The sequence below is a fragment of the Lithobates pipiens genome, unplaced genomic scaffold, assembly GCF_037356315.1.
Source record: "Lithobates pipiens isolate NorthernLeopardFrog02 unplaced genomic scaffold, aLitPip1_a1.2 Scaffold_30, whole genome shotgun sequence".
NCBI classification, from domain to species: domain Eukaryota; kingdom Metazoa; phylum Chordata; class Amphibia; order Anura; family Ranidae; genus Lithobates; species Lithobates pipiens.
In genome coordinates, this window is record NW_027507791.1 from 55,624,149 (window position 1) to 55,644,129 (window position 19,981).

Here is a 19,981-nt window from a genome sequence, read left to right on the forward strand (position 1 = left end):
ATCCAATCTGAAGACCCAGACTGACTCTCCGCCTGACGGTACCATCCAGGCTGGCTATGCTGCCTTTGATGCCCTAATGCTGGCTATCACGACATGCCAGTCCACCCTAACGGTAAAAATAGACCATGTATAAACCAAAATGGCCCTTATCCGTAGGGACATGGATGCATTTTGGGACCGTGTAACGGAGGTGGAGAGATGGGTCTCTGAGACGGAGGACGTACAGAGGGACCACCACGCAGACATGCAGGCCCTGAAACTCAAGGTCAAGTACCTAGAGACCAGAGCGGAGGACGCCGAAAATCTGAACCGTCTCAACAACTTGCGGGTTCTGGGCCTCCCTGAGAGCGCAGATCCAGTGACTTTCATGGAACAGTTGCTTCCAACCCTACTACCCAGGGCTAAATTCTCCCTGCACCCATCTATTGAATATGCCCACTGTATGCCAGCGACTAGAGGCCCCGCCAAGCATTTTCATCTTCAAACTTCTGCACTACTGGGACGCAGTGCTCTGCGCTGCACACATGCAAGGGGAATTACAAGAACACCAGGCTGCTCATCTTCCCGGGCTTTTCCCTGCCAAATTACGGTTCCAAGATGGCGACCGTGTACAGTTCTTCACCTCACCTAGAGAAGCTGCCGCGCGGGCTGAAATGATCCGAAAATTATGACCTACCTTTTGTTTGTTATTACCGATCCTTAGCTTATCGGACTGCTTCTATAACCACGATGGGCATTCGTTTTTCATCCCTGTTGCACTCTCCTGTGATCCTGTTACAGCCCCCTGGAGACTGTCACCTGCGATGGTCCCGGGGATCCAGGTTTTTGCTGATGTAGTTTTGCAGTCCAATCTTTCCGCCGGACTTGGGTTTTCAGCGGACAATATGTTCATGAGTATGCTAGTCTGGCGGACTAAGAATGACACATGCTCAGAAGCAAGTATGAGAAGGAAGCTATTGGCTAGTGGCTATTGAACTTCCTTTTTCTAGTCCCGTCGTACATGCTGTACGTCATCACGCTAGCAAACGCCGGACTTTGTGTGTGTCCGTGTGTGGCCAGGTCCGTTCGGTAGAAAGTCCGCCGGACTAAGTACGCCGGACAATTCAATCGTGAGTATGCGGGATTAGAGATCCTTGGTGTTTTCGTTTATCAAAACGTATGGCCCTCATATCTGTGTGCTCCGGGTAGGGTAACCACATTTCCAAACTGCCATTCAGGGACAATTTTGCCAGGGACTGGGGGTGGGTCGTTGAATGTAGTCTCGGAGTTGACGGGGATTTCAGGGGTGCATGATTTGTTAGGTGAATGGCTGGTTTTAGCACTTATATCATCCGAGCACCATGCTTGATATGGTGTCAGGATGATCAAATCATTTTATTTCTATTACTACATTGTAATATATAATGAAATAGTACAACTAGTACCGTGGGAACCCTGAGCTTGTCACTTGCCACCAGATGCAGCATGCCACCCTCGCCTGCTACCAGATACAGTGTTTCAATTGCCACCGTGGCAGAGCGGCCCGGGGACCTGTTTTAGAGCATGCTGGAGTGGGCCCAGAGAAGATAGAGGAGGTGGGTGGCAGTGGCTTCACTAGGGTTGGTGTCACCCCACCAGTGCGGTAAAATATGGTGTCACCTCCTGCCAAGTAAAGTCCCCCCTCAGTACAGACCCCCCTTCATTAATTATAGACCCCCCTCCCTCAGTATAGATCCCCTCCCTCTGTACAGACTCCCCCCCAATAAGTACAGACCCCCCTCCCTCAGTACGGACTCACCCCCAATATGTATAGACCCCCCCTCAGTACAGACCCCCTTACTCTCAGGCGGGGGGCGGCCTCAGCTGCCCTTGGCTCGGGTGGTCTCAGCTCCCCTCGGCTCGGGCGGGCTTGGCTGTACTCAGGTGGGGGGGGGGGGGTGGTCTCAGCTCCGGCAGGCTCGGCTGTGCTCGGGGGGGGGGGGGGGGCAGGGTACGCTTCCCTTGGCTCGGGCGTGCTTGGCTGTGCTCGGTCAGAGGGGGCGGTCTTAGCTCCCTCCCCTCAGCTGAAAGCAGATGGAGCTGGAGGCAGAGCGAGCAGCAGCGCTATAGCGGGGTTTGCTCGCTCTGTTAATTTCATTCCTGGACACAGTATTGTAAGAATGAAGGTGCCTGGGTACTCGGGACAGACCTGCTAATTGCAGGAATGTCCCGGGAAACGTGGGCACCCTAGCTCCGGGAAACGCACCTGACTGGCAGTAAGACCTTTAGCCTAAAGAAGCCTTGGGTAGGACACACCACTACCATTCTACGTACTCTAACTTTGTAAGGGAAGGAAGTGTACAGGTCCTCAAGACACTCCCTTTTAAACTCCTTGACCTGGCTCTGGATCCGGAGGGCAGATATGTGATAATTAATGCACTAATTCATTGTCTACAAAGGGTTATAGTGGGTCTTTACCTACCACATCCCGCTTATTTCCACATGCTGAATCTGATCACAGCTAAAATAGCAGAGTTCTCTACTGATAAAATAGTCCTACTGGGAGATTAGTCCCAAACTCAGGGTTGGACAGACTAATGGTTACTGGCACCACCTGCCAAGGTTTGGCGACTTGGGCTGACATGCATGGTCTAAGTGACATTTGGAGGTGGTCATTCCCAATCCAGGAAAAGATTCTACTCTATGTTCTTCTTATCGCCCTCTTTCCCTCCTTTACGTGGATGCTAAAATACTTTCCAAGATTCTAACCGATTAAATACAGTCATTACGGCCTTAATATACCCTGACCAAACGGGCTTCATGCCAATCAGTGGCACTGACACCAATATCTGCAGACTTCCTACTCACATTGCCATAGCTGACCCTAACGGCCCGGGAGTGGTGGCCTCACTTGATGACAAGAAGGCCTTTGACTCGTTCAAGTGGGGCTACTTGTGGGCGATCCTATCCAGATTCGGGTTTGGACCCCAGTTCATGTCCTGGCTGCGGATGCTGTATGCCCACCCTCAAGCTCGTATCCTTACCCACGGGAACCTGTCTAAGGTTTTCACTCTAGGGAGGGGGACACGTCCGGGTTGCCCACTCTCCCCAGCATTGTTTGCCTCGGCACTGGAACTGCTTGCCATTCTCCTCAGGCCTGTCTTTAACGCAAACGGGCACCAGCCCTGGGCTCAATCTTTGTCGGGGGGCCCAAAGCATTGAGCCTGCGCTACCCGCAAACTGGGGCCCCGATGACACTTTGCAGAGCGCACAAAGGACACGGGAGGTTATATTCCTGAGCTAGCCAGCAGAGAGGGGGCGGGGCTGGGATCTCCACTGATGCTCTGACCCCGCCCTTTGCAGCCTGTATGCTCGTAACAGAGCAGAGCGAATGTAGTGAGAGCCAGTGATCAGAGTGGGAGCGTCAGGCCCTGGGGAAGAAGCTAGCAGCTAGCTGCCATAACCCCAGTATCCTCTTTTGGCCAGCGGTCTGGTTTCCGATAACAGTGGCCTCTGCTGCGGATTCGCCGCAAGATCACTTTTATCAACGACCGGAGAGGGCCCCCCTCCCGCCGCACTGTGGTGGCCTCCGCCGTGCTCCGGAGCCATCGGCAGTGGCGATTGGATGTTGATCCATGCTGGGTATGGAGATGAGTGGGGGGAAGATGGCCCCCACCTGTCTCCATACGGTTGCTGGGCAGCAGCAATGTCAAAACGTCACTTCCGCCCATAGCTCTTAAAAGGGACATTTAAAAAATAAAAAAATGTAAATGACAAAAAATTTTTTAGCACATTTTTGTGTAACTGAGATTTGAGATCTTTTTGACCCCAGATCTCATATTTAGGAGGTTCTGTCAAAAACTTTTTTCAATTACAAGGGATGTTTACATTCCTAGTTACAGTAGTTAGTAAGGTTCAATAAAGACACCAGTCCATCCAGTTCAACCTGAGTGAGTGTCTACAATTGTCCCTATCACTGTACATTACACTCACATGAGTCCCTACCCTCAAGGAGTCCACAATCCTAGGTCCCCATTCATATACTAGGGCCAATTTTGGACAGAAGCCAATTAACCTACCTGCATGTCTTTGGAGTGTGGGAGGAAACCGGAGTACCCGGAGGAAACCCACGCAGGCACAGGGAGAACATGCAAACTCCAGGCAGGTAGAGTCGTGGTTGGGATTCGAACCAGCGACCCATTCTTACTGCTAGGTGAGAGTGCTACCCACTACACCACTGCCGCCCAGTGATAATAGGAATAAAAGTAACACTTTTTTTTTTAAAGAACAGTGTAAAAAATAAAAGGTAAAATAAAAAAATAAAAAAAGTGAGGTGTCGCCACGGTCGATAGAGCGAGAGCAATAATTATAGCCCTAGAGCTCCTCAAACTGTAGATTTTTTTTAAACATTTGCCTATGGAGATTTTTAAGGGTAAAAGTTTGTCGTCATTCCACGAGTGGGCGCAATTTTGAAGCGTGACGTGTTGGGTATCAAGTTACTCGGTGTAACATTATCTTTTACAATATATATATAAAAAAAAAAAATGGGCTAACTTTACTGTTGTCTTATTTTTTAATTCAAAAAAGTATTTTTTCAAAAAAAATGTGCGCTTGAAAGACCGCTGCGTGTGACAGAAAGTATTGCAACGACCGCCATTTTATTCTCTAGGATGTTAGAAAAAAAATGTATAACGTTCGGGGGTTCTACGTAATTTTCTAGCAAAAAAAAATAAAAAATATATGTAAACAACAAATCTCAGAAAGAGGCCTTAAGTGGTTAAGTACCAGCCACTACTGGCTCCGAATTCAGAAGCCCCCCCCCCCAATCCCAGGAAGCTGCATTTAGTGGACTTCACTGTCACGATCAGGTATGGGTGGGACTTTTAGAGGAGATTCAAGAAAAACTGTCAGTTCATATGTACTTATAATTAACTATTTAATAGCCATAATTTAAGCTCAGGTTCACAAACTATTAAAACATGCACATTGTATTTGCCTCCCTACCTTCCCTCAACCAACATCTCAAAAGTGAATTTTTCCCTTAGGGATCCAAAAAGTTTAATTCGTACCCAAAAGCCAGACATTAAAGTCATATCGTTATCTGGATTTGTATTTTTATTTTGGTGCAATTTAACTCAGTCAGCCATTGACATCATGTACATTATATATACTGAATTAAGTTCAAAAATAAAAAATAAAACGTAACGAACTCCAGGTACATGTAACGAGAAGCCCCATGTGTGCACACACTGCAAGCATTGCTTTTTTTTTTTTCTAGCCAAACAATTTATGGGTATGAATTGGGAATGGTTAGATAACCTGCCATTTTTTTAATTGCTGTCTGTGAGGAAAAAAAAGAAAAGAAAAAATAAAAAAAGAAGGAAAAAGAGAAAAAAAAAAAAGAAGAAGAAAAGGGAAAAGAAAAAACAAAAAGAAAGAAAAAACAAAAAAGGAAAAAAAGAAGAAAAAGGAAAAGAAAAACAAAAGAAAAAACAAAAAAAAGGAAAAAAGAAGAAAAAAAGGAAAAGAAAAACAAAAGAAAGAAAACAAAAAAGGAAAAAAAGAAGAAAAAAAGGAAAAGAAAAATAAAAGAAAGAAAAGAAAAAAAAGGAAAAAAGAAGAAGAAAAAGGAAAAGAAAAAAAATGAAGACGACGACGAAGAAGAATTGTCTTTTAAGCTCTTTAAGTGCCTAGGGCGAAGTTTAAATACTGCCCTGGAGGTACCCGTTTTATGGACCCGAGGCAGCCTTGCAAAGTGAGATCAGCCTGCAGATTTTCACACACACAGAAGACTTCAGGCTCGGGTAAAACAGAAGGAGGCCAATAACAGAACCAAGGTCTGGCAGTGACACTGCTCAATGTAGAAGGACCTCTTTATTGCCCATAAATTGGTATTCTAATTCCCCGATGGCCCCCCCCCCCCAACTCAGGCACTCAGTTTCTTGCTCATGTGGGGGTCGTGCTTGGAGCCCCCCATACATCCAGGGCTCTTTGTGACGGTGGGGTTCTCTTGCCACTGTTCCGGGGTCTTGGCTTGAATAGACAAAGCATGAACCGAGCCAGCCAGCTCTTCTTTTAGCAATTCATTGACCAGTCTGTGCCTCTGTATGAGCGGCTTCCCGCTGAACGCCTCGGACACCACCACCACTTTAAAGTGAGTCTCTGAGCCAGGAGGCACGGCGTGCATGTGACTCTCGTTGTGGACCTCTAGGTGGCAGGGTTCTAGGCTCTGAGTCAGCTTGGACCTGATTGACGTCTCCACTGGCTTCTCCATTGTGGAATAATATCTCGATGACGCCAAGACAGATGGGATGTGCCGCGAAGACTGGAGGAGCCGCAATGAAAGCATCAGCACCGCAGATCTGTCCTCAGCTGGAAAAAAAGAAATAAATATTACCAATTTGCAAATCCATAAAAGTACAATCAACCATTAGACTGTGGAATGCAGCATTTCCAGGGCTGTCCCTAATATTATGTATGTAAAACAAGTGGCCGCTGTGCCCGCTCCTTCCTTGTAGCTTCACCAAAGCAGTGTATTTCTAGCAGGGTCATTACATCATCACCTGCTGTAGAGAGAAGAGCCGGGTGTCTCAGACTGCCAGTCTGTCCTGCCCATTCGATTGAAAGGCCAGGAGTCTCCTTGTCTGTCCTGTCCACCATGACATCATACCTTGCCTGACAAGTCCTGAGACTCCGGGTCTGTCCTGCCCACCATAACATCATACCTTACCCGACAAGCCAGGAGACTCCGGGTCTGTCCTGCCCACCATGACATCATACCTTGCCTGACAAGCCGGGAGACTCAGGGTCTGTCCTGCCCACCATGACATCATACCTTGCCTGACAAGCCGGGAGACTCCGGGTCTGTCCTGCCCACCATGACATCATACCTTGACTGACAAGCCGGGAGACTCCGGGTCTGTCCTTCCCACCCTGACAACATACCTTACCTCAGTGCTCGACAAAACCCGGTCGCCAGGTCGCATTGGCGACTAGAATCAGCGACCTTGCGCCTGGGGCAGCATAGCTGGGGGTATCCCGTCTCCGTGGACCCCCCCCCGCGCGATCGCGTCAGGCCGCGCGAACGCGTCGGGCCGCGCCGCAGGCGGCCGGTAACTGAGCCCCCGGCTTTGAGGCCTTCTGTGATCCTATGGTTCCTTCTGGAATCTGGCGCCCTCTTGTGGTGGCCGTTGGAATTACAACCAACAATGCTAATTGATTTCCTGCCAGTCTTTCTCCATCCCTTTACTTAGAACCCCTAAACAAAACAAACAAAAAAAAAAATATATATATATTATATATATATAATATATATATAATATATATATATATATATATATATATATATATATATATATATATATATATATATATATATATATATATATATATATATATATATATATATATATATATATATATATAATTTTTATTTTTTTTTATTATTTATTCTAACACCCTAGAGAGTAAAATGGTGGTCGTTGCAATACTGTCTGTCACACCGTATTTGCACAGCGGACTTACAAGCGCACTTTTTTTGGGGAAAAAAATTTTATTTAATAAAAAAAAAAAAGACAACAGTAAAGTTAGCCTAATTTTTTTTTTTTATATTGTGAAAGATAATGTTACGCCGAGTAAATCGATACCCAACATGTCACGCTTCAAAATTGCGCCCGCTCATGGAATGGCGACAAACTTTTACCCTTTAAAATCTCCATAGGCGACGTTTAAAAAATTCTATAGGTTGCACGTTTTGAGTTACAGAGGAGGTCTGGGGCTAGAATTATTGCTCTTAGGCCGCGTACACACGGGCGGACTGTTCGCCCAACTTTGTCCGCTGAACAGTGTTTGGGCGGACAGTCCGCTCGTGTGTGGGCTTTCAGCGGACAGTTTCAGCGGACAGTTTGACGGACAAGGTTTTTCGGAAATTCCGTAAAACTGTCCGCTGAAACCTTGTTTCAGCGAACAGTCCCCTCGTGTGTAGGCTTGTTCGTCAAACAAAGTTGCGCGCATGCTCAGAAAGGATTTTCACGCCGAAAGCTATAATGCAGTGTATAGGACGTCGTATTTTTCGTCCCGTCGTACGTGCCGTTCACGTCATCGCGCACGGTTTCAGCAAACTGTTCGTTCGTCGTGTGTGGGCATGTCCGTCCATGCTAATTTTGAGCGGACTGTTTGCTGAAACTGTTGGACGGACAAAGTTGGGCGAACAGTCCCCGCGTGTGTACGCGGCCTAACTCTACCGATCGCAGCGATACCTCACATGTGTGGTTTGAACACCGCTTTCATATATGCGTTCGCTTCTGCACGCAAGCTTGGCGAGACAGGGCGCATTTAAAACATTTTTTTTCTTATTTTAACTTTTATTTTAATTTTTTTCACTGTTCTTTTTAAAAAAAAAAAAAAAATGTGTGTCACCTTTATTCCTATTACAAGGAAGGTAAAAATCCCTTGTAATAGAAAAAAGCATGACAGGTCCTCTTTTATATATGAGATCTGGGGTCAGAGAGACCTCACATCTCATATTTACACTAAAATGCAATTTAAAAATGTCCCTCTAAGAGCTATGGGCAATGACTTGGAGACAGGTGGGGGGCTGGGGGCTATCTTCCCCTCACTCGTCTCCATGTCAGGCCAGGGACAGGTCCAGATCGCCGTCACGGACCTGGCTCCTAACTTTTTTAGCTGGCTCCTAGATTCCAAGCAAATTTGTCAACCCCTGCCTTACCTGACAAGTCGGGAGACTCTTGGTCTGTCCCTCTCACCATGACATCCTACCTTGCCTGACAAGCCGGGAGACTCTGGGTCTGTCCCACCCACCATGACATAATTTCTTAGAACTGCAGCAGAACCCCCTATTTTTACTGCTCCCTGAGAAGCAGTAAAAGTTAAGCCTTTTAACCACTTGCCGACCTGCTCATTGTAAAATGCACTGGTAGGTCGTGGTGAGCATGTGCACTCCATGGGGAGCAATTCAATGACTCCTGTATCTGCTGGACACCACGGATCACGGTGATTGGTACCCGGCTGCTGTGAGCAGATGGGGCATCATGTGATCGATATGATTGGTCATAGTGATCACACAAATCCATTCATGACTGTTTTGCTTAGTACTGTGATTGGCCCATAGTTATCACATGGTACATTGCCCAATCACAACGCCCTGTACCATGCGATTAGCTGTAGCCAATCACAGATCACCAATAGTGATAATGAATGTAAGCCATTCATGAAAGCTAAAACTATTCCTTTTCAAACCTGCCCTTGCATTGAGGCTCCTCCCACTCTGTACAGGTTCCAGGCTAATTTTTATAACTATTACTTACCCAATCCCTTGGCCCCCCACAGACGGTACTCTCCTTTTCCCTCTGGGGTGGGGGGGGCCTTCTGCGCCCTCACTTACAAAGCAGGACCCCCTCGGAGCCCTCACTTACAAAAGCAGGACCCCCTCGGCGCCCTCACTTACAAAAGCAGGACCCCCTCGGCGCCCTCACTTACAATGCAGGACCCCCTCGGCGCCCTCACTTACAATGCAGGACCCCCTCGGCGCCCTCACTTACAATGCAGGACCCCCTCGGCGCCCTCACTTACAATGCAGGACCCCCTCGGCGCCCTCACTTACAATGCAGGACCCCCTCGGCGCCCTCACTTACAATGCAGGACCCCCTCGGCGCCCTCACTTACAATGCAGGACCCCCTCGGCGCCCTCACTTACAATGCAGGACCCCCTCGGCGCCCTCACATACAATGCAGGACCCCCTCCGAGCCCTCACATACAAAGCAGGACCCCCTCCGAGCCCTCACATACAAAGCAGGGCCCCTCCGAGCCCTCACATACAAAGCAGGGCCCCTCCGAGCCCTCACATACAAAGCAGGGCCCCTCCGAGCCCTCACATACAAAGCAGGGCCCCTCCGAGCCCTCACATACAAAGCAGGGCCCCTCCGAGCCCTCACATACAAAGCAGGGCCCCTCCGAGCCCTCACATACAAAGCAGGGCCCCTCCGAGCCCTCACATACAAAGCAGGGCCCCTCCGAGCCCTCACATACAAAGCAGGGCCCCTCCGAGCCCTCACATACAAAGCAGGGCCCCTCCGAGCCCTCACATACAAAGCAGGGCCCCTCCGAGCCCTCACATACAAAGCAGGGCCCCTCCGAGCCCTCACATACAAAGCAGGGCCCCTCCGAGCCCTCACATACAAAGCAGGGCCCCTCCGAGCCCTCACATACAAAGCAGGGCCCCTCCGAGCCCTCACTTACAAAGCAGGGCCCCTCCGAGCCCTCACTTACAAAGCAGGGCCCCTCCGAGCCCTCACTTACAAAGCAGGGCCCCTCGGAGCCCTCACTTACAAAGCAGGGCCCCTCGGAGCCCTCACTTACAAAGCAGGGCCCCTCGGAGCCCTCACTTACAAAGCAGGGCCCCTCGGAGTCCTCACTTACAAAGCAGGGCCCCTCGGAGTCCTCACTTACAATGCAGAACTGCATTTTCCAGGCTGTTGAACACTGAAGCCTGGCATTTTCTGGCACCTCCAACACTTCCTCTCTGGTATCCTGACCAAGGGAGGGATACCCCCCCCCCCCCCACGTGTGGCCGGCCAAAAGGCCAAGCTATTGTTGTCACTGTTCCATGTTCTCTGTGTATTCATGGAAAGACCTGCGGAGCTCCCCTTTATGAAGCCAGGATACCCCTTAAAAAAGGGGACCGGTCATAAAGGCCAACCCCCCCCAGAAAGTGCTAGCTGACTGGCTGCCAGGCTGAGCTACTGCTGTCACCGGCCCCAGTTCTTCTTATATATTCTTACAGGGTGTTTGCCCCCCACTCTCCCCTTTTATAAAGCCAGGATACTTGTTAAAGGGGACACGTCATGAAAAAAAGGCTGACCTGCTCCTGGAAAATGCTTGTTGACTGGCTGCCAGGCTGAGCTACTGTTGTCACCAGTTCTCTCTTTATATTCCTCTACAGCATCTGATGAGATGACACCCCCCCCCCCATCCCCCACATTTTACTGCCAGGATACCCCCTTAAAGGGGTCATGTCAGGAAAGAAACACGAAGGCTGGGCCCTCCTGAAAATCCCAGTTTACTGGCTTCCATGCTACCCAGCATATGCCAACAGATCAGGGACTTTCCTGACTGCATGCTCGTTACCATAGCAGCCAGGCATTTGGCATTTTCAGGAGGAGGTCAGGAACAGGTCAGCGTCTCTGCCACGAAGGCTGAACCCCTCTGGATAATGCTAGTTGACTGACTGCCGGGCTCATACAACGAGCTCCGTGCTTCCAGGGTCGCTGGCAGGTGGGGACTTCACTGGCTGCGTGATTGTTCCTAGAAGGGTTGTCATGGCAGCCAGGCACTTGGCATTTTCAGACGGAGGTCAGTGTCTGTCAAGAAAGGCTTCCATTCCTCCTGCAAAAGGATGTATTGTCAGGTGAGCTCAGGAAGTAGAGGAATTGGGGACAGGTGACACCAATGGTCTAATAATGCACAGACCCCGACATGACATAGGTGCATAGGTGTCCACTAATCCCCCCCCAATACCAGATACTTACCGACCACAGCCGACCGGTGGGTGTAACAAGATGTCGGATTGCCCCTGTAGGCTAAAGTTAATGTCACGACGATTACCTCCCCTCACTCCCGTGACATTATCTGACGGTTTCACTGAACTGCATTGTCGAAACTCATTTGGAACGCATCGCGCATGCACAGTGCTAAATTTCTGGTCGCAATGTCACTCCCGGAGCATTCTATGATGGGGAGCAAAATATGACACCACACCCCCTTCTGAGTGTCCTTACTATGGAGGAGTGCGGGGTGTAGCAAGATGGTGGCGACGAACGTCACTTCCGTTACAAATTCTGACGGAACGGCGCCAGGAGGAGCGTAATGCACCTTCCGCGCACTACTCTTAGAGAGGCGTGGTCTCAGCGCAACTGCACCCTGGAAGCTAAAGTGTCTCACTGCATGCTGGGAGATGTAGTCTCTGCAGCGCCCCCTCCTTGTTAAAAGGCGGACACGGGAAACTACACTCCCAGCATGCAACGGGGGAGTGAATCCCGGGAGTCCTAATTATTAACGAAGAGTTATTTTACATCTGTATCCTCCGTGTGTGAGTGTTTCATCTATAGGAGTGTAATGAGCGTGTGATAGAGAGAAAATTAAGGAGAACCGGCGTTCACCTCGCTGACCGGTAATACGCCATTCCACATGTGGCCACAAGGTGGCGGGCTTGTCACATATATCTCTATCTCTATTCTCTAACGCTCCAGATTTACTCTATATTTATATCTATACCATTACCTCTATCTATCTATCTATCTATCTATCTATCTATCTATCTATCTATCTATCTATCTATCTATCTATCTATCTATCTATCTATCTATCTATCTATCTATCGATATATATATCTATCTATCGATAGATATATATATATATATATATATATATATATATATATATATATATATATATATATATATATACAGGGCTGGTGCAAGGATTTGTGACACCCTAGGCGAAACCTCATTTTGCCGCCCCCCCCTGGCACCACCCCTGACCCCATCCCCTTTTCCCCGCCGATGTATACCCCACCTTTTTAATGAAGCGCCCATCGATGCAGCCTCACCAGCGCCCATCAATGCAGCCTCCCAACGCCCATCAATGCAGCCTACCAACGCCCATCAATGCAGCCTCACCAACGCCCATCAATGCAGCCTCACCAACGCCCATCAATGCAGCCTCACCAGCGCCCATCAATGCAGCCTCCCAACGCCCATCAATGCAGCCTCCCAACGCCCATCAATGCAGCCTCCCAATGCCCATCAATGCAGCCTACCAACGCCCATCAATGCAGCCTACCAGCGCCCATCAATGCAGCCTACCAGCGCCCATCAATGCAGCCTACCAGCGCCCATCAATGCAGCCTACCAACGCCCATCAATGCAGCCTCCCAACGCCCATCAATGCAGCCTACCAACGCCCATCAATGCAGCCTCACCAACGCCCATCAATGCAGCCTCACCAACGCCCATCAATGCAGCCTCACCAGCGCCCATCAATGCAGCCTCCCAACGCCCATCAATGCAGCCTCCCAACGCCCATCAATGCAGCCTCCCAACGCCCATCAATGCAGCCTACCAACGCCCATCAATGCAGCCTACCAGCGCCCATCAATGCAGCCTACCAGCGCCCATCAATGCAGCCTACCAGCACCCATCAATGCAGCCTACCAGCGCCCATCAATGCAGCCTACCAACGCCCATCAATGCAGCCTCCCAACGCCCATCAATGCAGCCTACCAACGCCCATCAATGCAGCCTCACCAACGCCCATCAATGCAGCCTCACCAACGCCCATCAATGCAGCCTCACCAGCGCCCATCAATGCAGCCTCCCAACGCCCATCAATGCAGCCTCCCAACGCCCATCAATGCAGCCTCCCAACGCCCATCAATGCAGCCTACCAACGCCCATCAATGCAGCCTACCAGCGCCCATCAATGCAGCCTACCAGCGCCCATCAATGCAGCCTACCAGCGCCCATCAATGCAGCCTACCAGCGCCCATCAATGCAGCCTACCAGCGCCCATCAATGCAGCCTACCAACGCCCATCAATGCAGCCTACCAATGCTCTTCAATACAGCCTACCAGTGCCCATCAATGAATGTTTACTCGCTTCCATTCATTCGGGAGTCGGGCTGCACCTCTGACACTTTGTGCGAAGGTGACTGCCTGCTGATGCTGAGACTTAGTTTCTTGCTGCAGAGAGAAGAGAGTAGGAACACCAATGGCCTGACGCCCCCAGGTAGAAGTGCGCCCTAGGCGGCTGCCTAGTTTGCCTAGTGGTAGCACCGGCCCTGTATATATATATATATATATATATATATACCTATCTATACCTATATCTGTCTAGATTTATACCTATCTATATTTACATCTAGGTTTATCTATATTCACTATATCTTTTATATTATATATATATATATATATATATATATATATATATATATATATATATATATATAGTTATATATATATAGTTATATCTATATCTAGATGTATGCCTATCTATATTTACTGTATATTTATTTATGGACTTATCTATATTAATATCTATACCTATATCTATACCTATCTACATCTACTGTATATTTATATCTATACCTATCTATAACTGTATTAATATCTATATCCATCTATATTTATATCTATAGCCATACCTATCTATATTTACTGTATATTTATATCTATACCTATCTATATCCATACCTATCTATAGCTATATTCATATCTTTATCCATACATATCTATTTATCTATCTCTCTATCAAGCTATCTATCAAAACTGATCAATAGCATGAATTGAGCTAAAAATCAATCACCCAAAGTTCTAATCAATAATGAGCATTAATTGATCATATCGAGACAATCGGCGTAGATCTCATCTTGTGCTCCTAAGCGATCGGAGGCGGTAAACCGGCGGGAATCGCTTGGACCATTAGGTAGTCTGGGTGGGACCTTATCTTACATCGTTTTGGAAGCTCTAAAGTTGATTGTACAGAGATTGTGGCTGCCTTATACACGTTAGTCGTCTGAAAACAAGCTCCTTTTTCAGGTGACGCACGTTTTTTAAAGGGGCAGTTTGGCATGTTTGCTGCGCAAAAATTGTGACAGGATCATTCCGCCCTTGATTCTAAATTGCCAACTGTGAATGGGGCCTTAGCTCTACCATCAGCTATCTGGTACAATGGCTACAAATGGATTGTTTAAGGTGTGTCATCATATAGTTTAGATATAGTTTAGATCTTTACACATTGTGGGATCATAGAAAACATGGGGAGCATTCAGATCTGTTGGGAGAAAAAAAAAGAAGCTGAACTGATGAAATTGCGATTTATATTTACCACTGTGTGCCTGAGCCCTAATAAAATCATTTAGTCTCAATTTTCCTCATACCAAATTATCAATGCCAAAAAGCCTGTGCTGAACAATGATCCACGGTGAAGAAAATATTGGCATTATATAAATGAGCGAAAAAAAAGTAGTAGTTTGAAAAATCTGTATCAAATTTTTTGGAGGCTCTCATCCTACAAGACTTGATCATCATAAGATATAACTGCTTTGGATCACGTCATGTATGACTTTTTATATATATATATAGAGAGAGAGAGATTTATATAGAACTACAATTATCTCAAATGTAAAGGTATGGACGTTGTCCACGATTTCCCACTTTTTTTTTAAAGAAAAGTTCAAAAAGTCAAAGGGTTACCCATGCAAGGGTTTTGAAGCATCTCTCTGCTAAAAATGAATCCTTCCTTGAGTCTCCTGGATTTTTTTTGCAGCCCCACTACTCTGGCTTCAAGCTTAGGGCCCTTGTCTGCTTCTCCTAAAGTCACAATTTAGCGGTTCTTAGCTGCCTGTGCTTACCCCGGTTGGAGACGATCTCTTTGGGTGGAGCCCTCAGCTGCAGTCACCCCCAAACTAAACTGCACTGCCCATTTAGGACTCTACAAAGCATTCGGACCCAGGACCCAGCAGAGCCATTTTTAAGGTAGGACAAAAGGGGCAGCTGCCCTGGGCCCTGTCATTGTTGTGGGGCCCAAAGCAGCTGCTTCATACTTGTCAACTATCCTGGTTTAAATTCCCTCATCCCTTGAGGTTTTAGTCCCGTGCTGTGTCCCAATATCTCAGAGTGAAGTGCTGCTACTAATGCTGCCCAGCTCTGCCCTATTGTTGTGTACAGATGACTCACCTGCAGACCCTGTTTTTACATGTACATTACCGGCATTTATATGTAAATAGCAGTGGCATTCATATGTAAATAAAGTTGTTATTTATACATAAATAGTGGCGACTGGCGGCATTGATATGTATATCATGCCCCCTGAGGTCATATCCACAGTAATCTCTAGCAAATCATGTGCTGTAACCTCTAAAAGCTAATCAGTGAGCGGTAATGTGTGCTGTAACCTCTAACAACCAGTTAGTGAGCGGTAATGATACACTGTAACCTCTGGTGACCAATCGCAATAGCTGCCTGATCTGATTCAGTAAACTGATTTTGAGACTAGCTGCTATTTATTGTATGTCTCAGAGGTGGAGAGTGAAGCTGCATGGGGGGCCCCAAGAAAAGTTTTGCTCAGGGTCCAATCAATATTAAAGACGGCCATGGGACCCAGGACTGGACTTACCGATCCCTGAGAAATCCAAGTCCCTTGGTAAGGCCCTCCAGCCTTTTGGGTGGAGACCTCCTCTATCTCCATGGGTGGAGTCCTCAGCCACAGTCAACCCAAAACTAAAAAGTACTTGTGCGCAGTTGCACAATCATTGGGTGCTGGTTGCCAACAAAATGTGGACTTGGATGTGGAGTTGGAGGCTTCATCCCATCCAGGACTCTACAAAGCTTCTGGGCTCCAGGACAGGACTTGCCAAGCTCTGAGCAATCCAACAAGTTCCTCCTGAAGCCCTAATATACTCTGGTCCTCAGGCTTCGGACCCCTGTCTGTTTCTCTCCAAGTCTCGGTGCCCACATGTTCATCATCTAGCCGTTCTTAGGTGCCCTGGCTCTTCTTGTCTCTTGGGTGGAGACCTCCTCTATCTCCTCTATCATGGGTGGAATCCTGAGCCACAGTTGTCCCTAAACCAAAAAGAACTTATGAGCAGCTTCACAATCAGTGAGTGCTGTTTGCCAGCAAAATGTGGACCAAGAGCAGGAGGTTTCATCCCACCCAAGACTCTACAAAGCTTTCAAGCTCCAGGACACAGATTAGGACTTACCAAGACCTAAGAAATTGAACAAGCTTCTTGGTGGAGCCCTCCTGTCTCCTGGGTGGAGATCTCCTCTATCCCCAGGGTAGAGTCTAGAGCACTGCCAGGAAATATGGCATCCACATAGAGGAGATTCATACAAACGGGAAACCACAGGAAGAGGGGGCAGATGACCTACTATTTAACCCCATATTCAATGGATCAAGAAGGGCAGCTTTAACACCCATCACATTGAACAGATGCTCATCTAACCACCCTGCGGTAATGACGACGGGCTTGAAACCAGAAACGCTTCAGGTACTGGAACCTTTTCGGAGCTTGGAGAGTACTACAATTCAAGAAAATGTGCGTACTGGCTATATATACAGGCTATATTGTGTTCTGTTTGTTTATTGTTATGTTATGGTTTTTATGTTATGTGTCAGTGATCAAATTTTTATATGTATTAATAAACACTTTTTATTCTACATTAGTAGTGTTGCTGCCTTTAAAATACAATCTGGGGGGGTCTTCCTTTTTCCCAAGAAATTAATCAAGCTCCTTGGCGGAGGCTTCCTGTCTATCCTGGATGGAGACCTCTTCCATCCGCTCAGTTGAAATCCTGAGCCACAGTAATCCTCAAACCAAAAAGAACTTGTGTGCAGTTGCAAAATCAGTGGGTGTTGGTTGCCAACAAAAATGTGGACTTAGCATTAGAGGCTTCATCCAAGCCAAGACTCTACAAAGCCACCAGGCTCCAAGGCTAGAACAGGACCAGCCAAGCTCCGAGAAATCCCATAATGCCGCGAACACACGAGCTGATTTTTCCAATGGAATTCCGCTCAATCTCTGCTTGCATACACACGGTTACACAAAAGTTTGCTGAACTTTTGACTTTCAAGAATGAGGTGACGTACAATACTACAAGGAGCCCAGAAAATTAAGTTCAGTGCTTCCGAACATGCGTCGAATTGTTTCCGATCATGTGTAGGAATTTTGTGTGTCGGAATTGGTACAGACGATCGGAAATTCCAATTGGAACTTTTTCCGACCGAAAAATTGAGAACCTGCTCTCAATCAGGAATTCCACCAGCAAAAGTCTGATGGAGCATACACGAGGTCGGAATTTACGACCAAAAGCTCACATCGGACTTTTGCTGGCGGAATTTCCGTTTACGGGGGAAAAGATTCTTGGTGGGGCCCTCATGCCTCTTGGGTGGAGACTTTCTCTCTTGGAGCCCCAAGCCACAGTCATCCCTAGACCAAAAGGGCTTGTGCCCATCTGCTGAATCAGTGGGTGCTGGCTGCCAAAAAAATGTGGACTCAAGGTTGGAAGCTTCATTCCTCCTCAAGACTCTCCAAAGTCTCCAGGCTACAGGACCCATACAGGACTTGCCGAGCCCTAAGCAATCCAACAAACTTATCTTCCCCTTAGAAGATCCATATCCTGGAGCACCCTATAATAATAGGAGAAGAGATCATAAGGCTGGAATTTGTTCCCAAACTGGCAACTTTAAATTGCACCTATGCTTTCTCAGGACCATTAATGGTGGTCCTTCCAGCTGCTTGTATCTACCTTCCAGTCTTTTCCCGATAACTAAAATAATACTTGTTGATCCTGTCAAAAAGGTCCTTGTTCGTGCATTTCCTAAAAAGGGGTGACAGTTGTCCCCCCAATTGTGCTCCTGTGTTATCACTCATGACCCTTGGTTGAGGCTACAACTGGAAGTGCTAACTCACATTGCGCAGGAATGTTCCTCCATCGGGAGGCCAGTCCAGGTAGATAGGAAGTAGCTGAAAGAGGCTGGAGCAAACCAGCAGCACTGGAATGTAACAAAGGATCAAAAAAGAAAAGGCAATTGTTTACAGTACACAGGGGGGATTTACTAAAACTTGACACAGAATCTGGAGAAGCTGTGCATAGTAACCAATCAGCTTCTAGATTTTATTGTTAAAGCTTAATTGAACAAGCTGAAGTTAGAAGCTGGTTGGTTACTGTGCAAAGCTGCACCAGATTCTGTGTGCACCAACTTTCGTAAATCCCCACCACAGTGATTTAGCAAATGGAATGCCACCCAGTTAGGGTTTACATAGTACAGGACATATTTAAATATTATGTATTAAATATACAATCTTCTTTATTGGGGCAATCAGCAACCCTGCTCTTTTTATAAGAGATGATTATGTTGAAATAAATGATGGTATGTTTTGAATCTGTTAGCACCAAGTTTAACACACCTGCTCCCCATTCACACCTGAGACCTTGTAACACTAACGAATCACATGACACTGGGGGAGGGAAAATGGCTAATTGGGCCAATTTGGGCCTTTTCACTTAGGGGTGTACTCACTTTTGTTGCCAGCAGTTTAGACATTAATGGCTGTGTGTTGAGTTATTTTGAGGGGACGGCAAATCTACACTGTTATACAAGCTGTACACTCACTACTTTACATTGTAGCAGTGTGTCATTTCTTCAGTGTTGTCACAAAAAAAAACATAGAATAAAATATTTACAAAAATGTGAGGGGTGTACTCACCTTTGTGAGATACTGTAAGTGTTTTGCTTTGCTATACTAAGTCAGATGCTACTTGCCATTTCTCCTGCTCCTGATCTTGCTCTTGCTCTGCATCCTGTATCCTGCACCCTGATGCTTTTTATCTGCTCCCCTTGTTCCTGATCCTAGTCCTGGTTTCACCCTTCCTCACATCTCCTGTATTCCCTGTGACTTGTGTTCCTCATTTTGTATATATTATATTATTGTTAGGTGATTAGTTATTTTGTCATTCTGTTTGTTCACTTATATCTTTATGTTAGCTGTTTGTTGGTGTTCTGGTGTCTTTTGTTTTACTATTAATAAATTCACTTTAATATATACTGTATATAAATGTTGTAAATGCTTATATGTATAAAAATCTGAATAAATAATTTGTTACTTTTTATTTTATTATAAAATATTAGATTATAATCTACCTATCTTTCTATATACATTTATAATATATTATATTCAAAAAATAAAATATAGACTTTGTTACTTTTTTCTTTTATTATAAAATATTAGATTATAATCTACATATCTATCTATATTATTATTATTTTTATACATGATTTATATAGCGCCAACAGTTTACGCAGCGCTTTACAATGTATAGGGGGGGACAACACAATTACAGTACAGTTCATTACAAAAGGTACAGAAGGGCCCTGTATATAAATATATATATATATATATATATATATATATATATATATATATATATATATATTTATATTAAT

The 19,981-nt window shown here is 46.5% G+C and overlaps 1 protein-coding gene across 1 annotated transcript; it reads right to left on the reverse strand.

The window, feature by feature from the left end:
- Nucleotides 1–5,548: 5,548 nt before the first annotated feature.
- Nucleotides 5,549–11,770, reverse strand: BOLA1 (bolA family member 1). Its single transcript, XM_077464255.1, has 2 exons — nt 11,506–11,770; nt 5,549–6,330 (listed from the first exon to the last, which is right to left on the reverse strand). Exon 2 carries the CDS (start codon nt 6,305–6,307, stop codon nt 5,885–5,887), a length of 423 nt encoding a protein of 140 aa, XP_077320381.1. The 5' UTR covers nt 6,308–6,330; nt 11,506–11,770; the 3' UTR covers nt 5,549–5,884.
- Nucleotides 11,771–19,981: the final 8,211 nt, after the last annotated feature.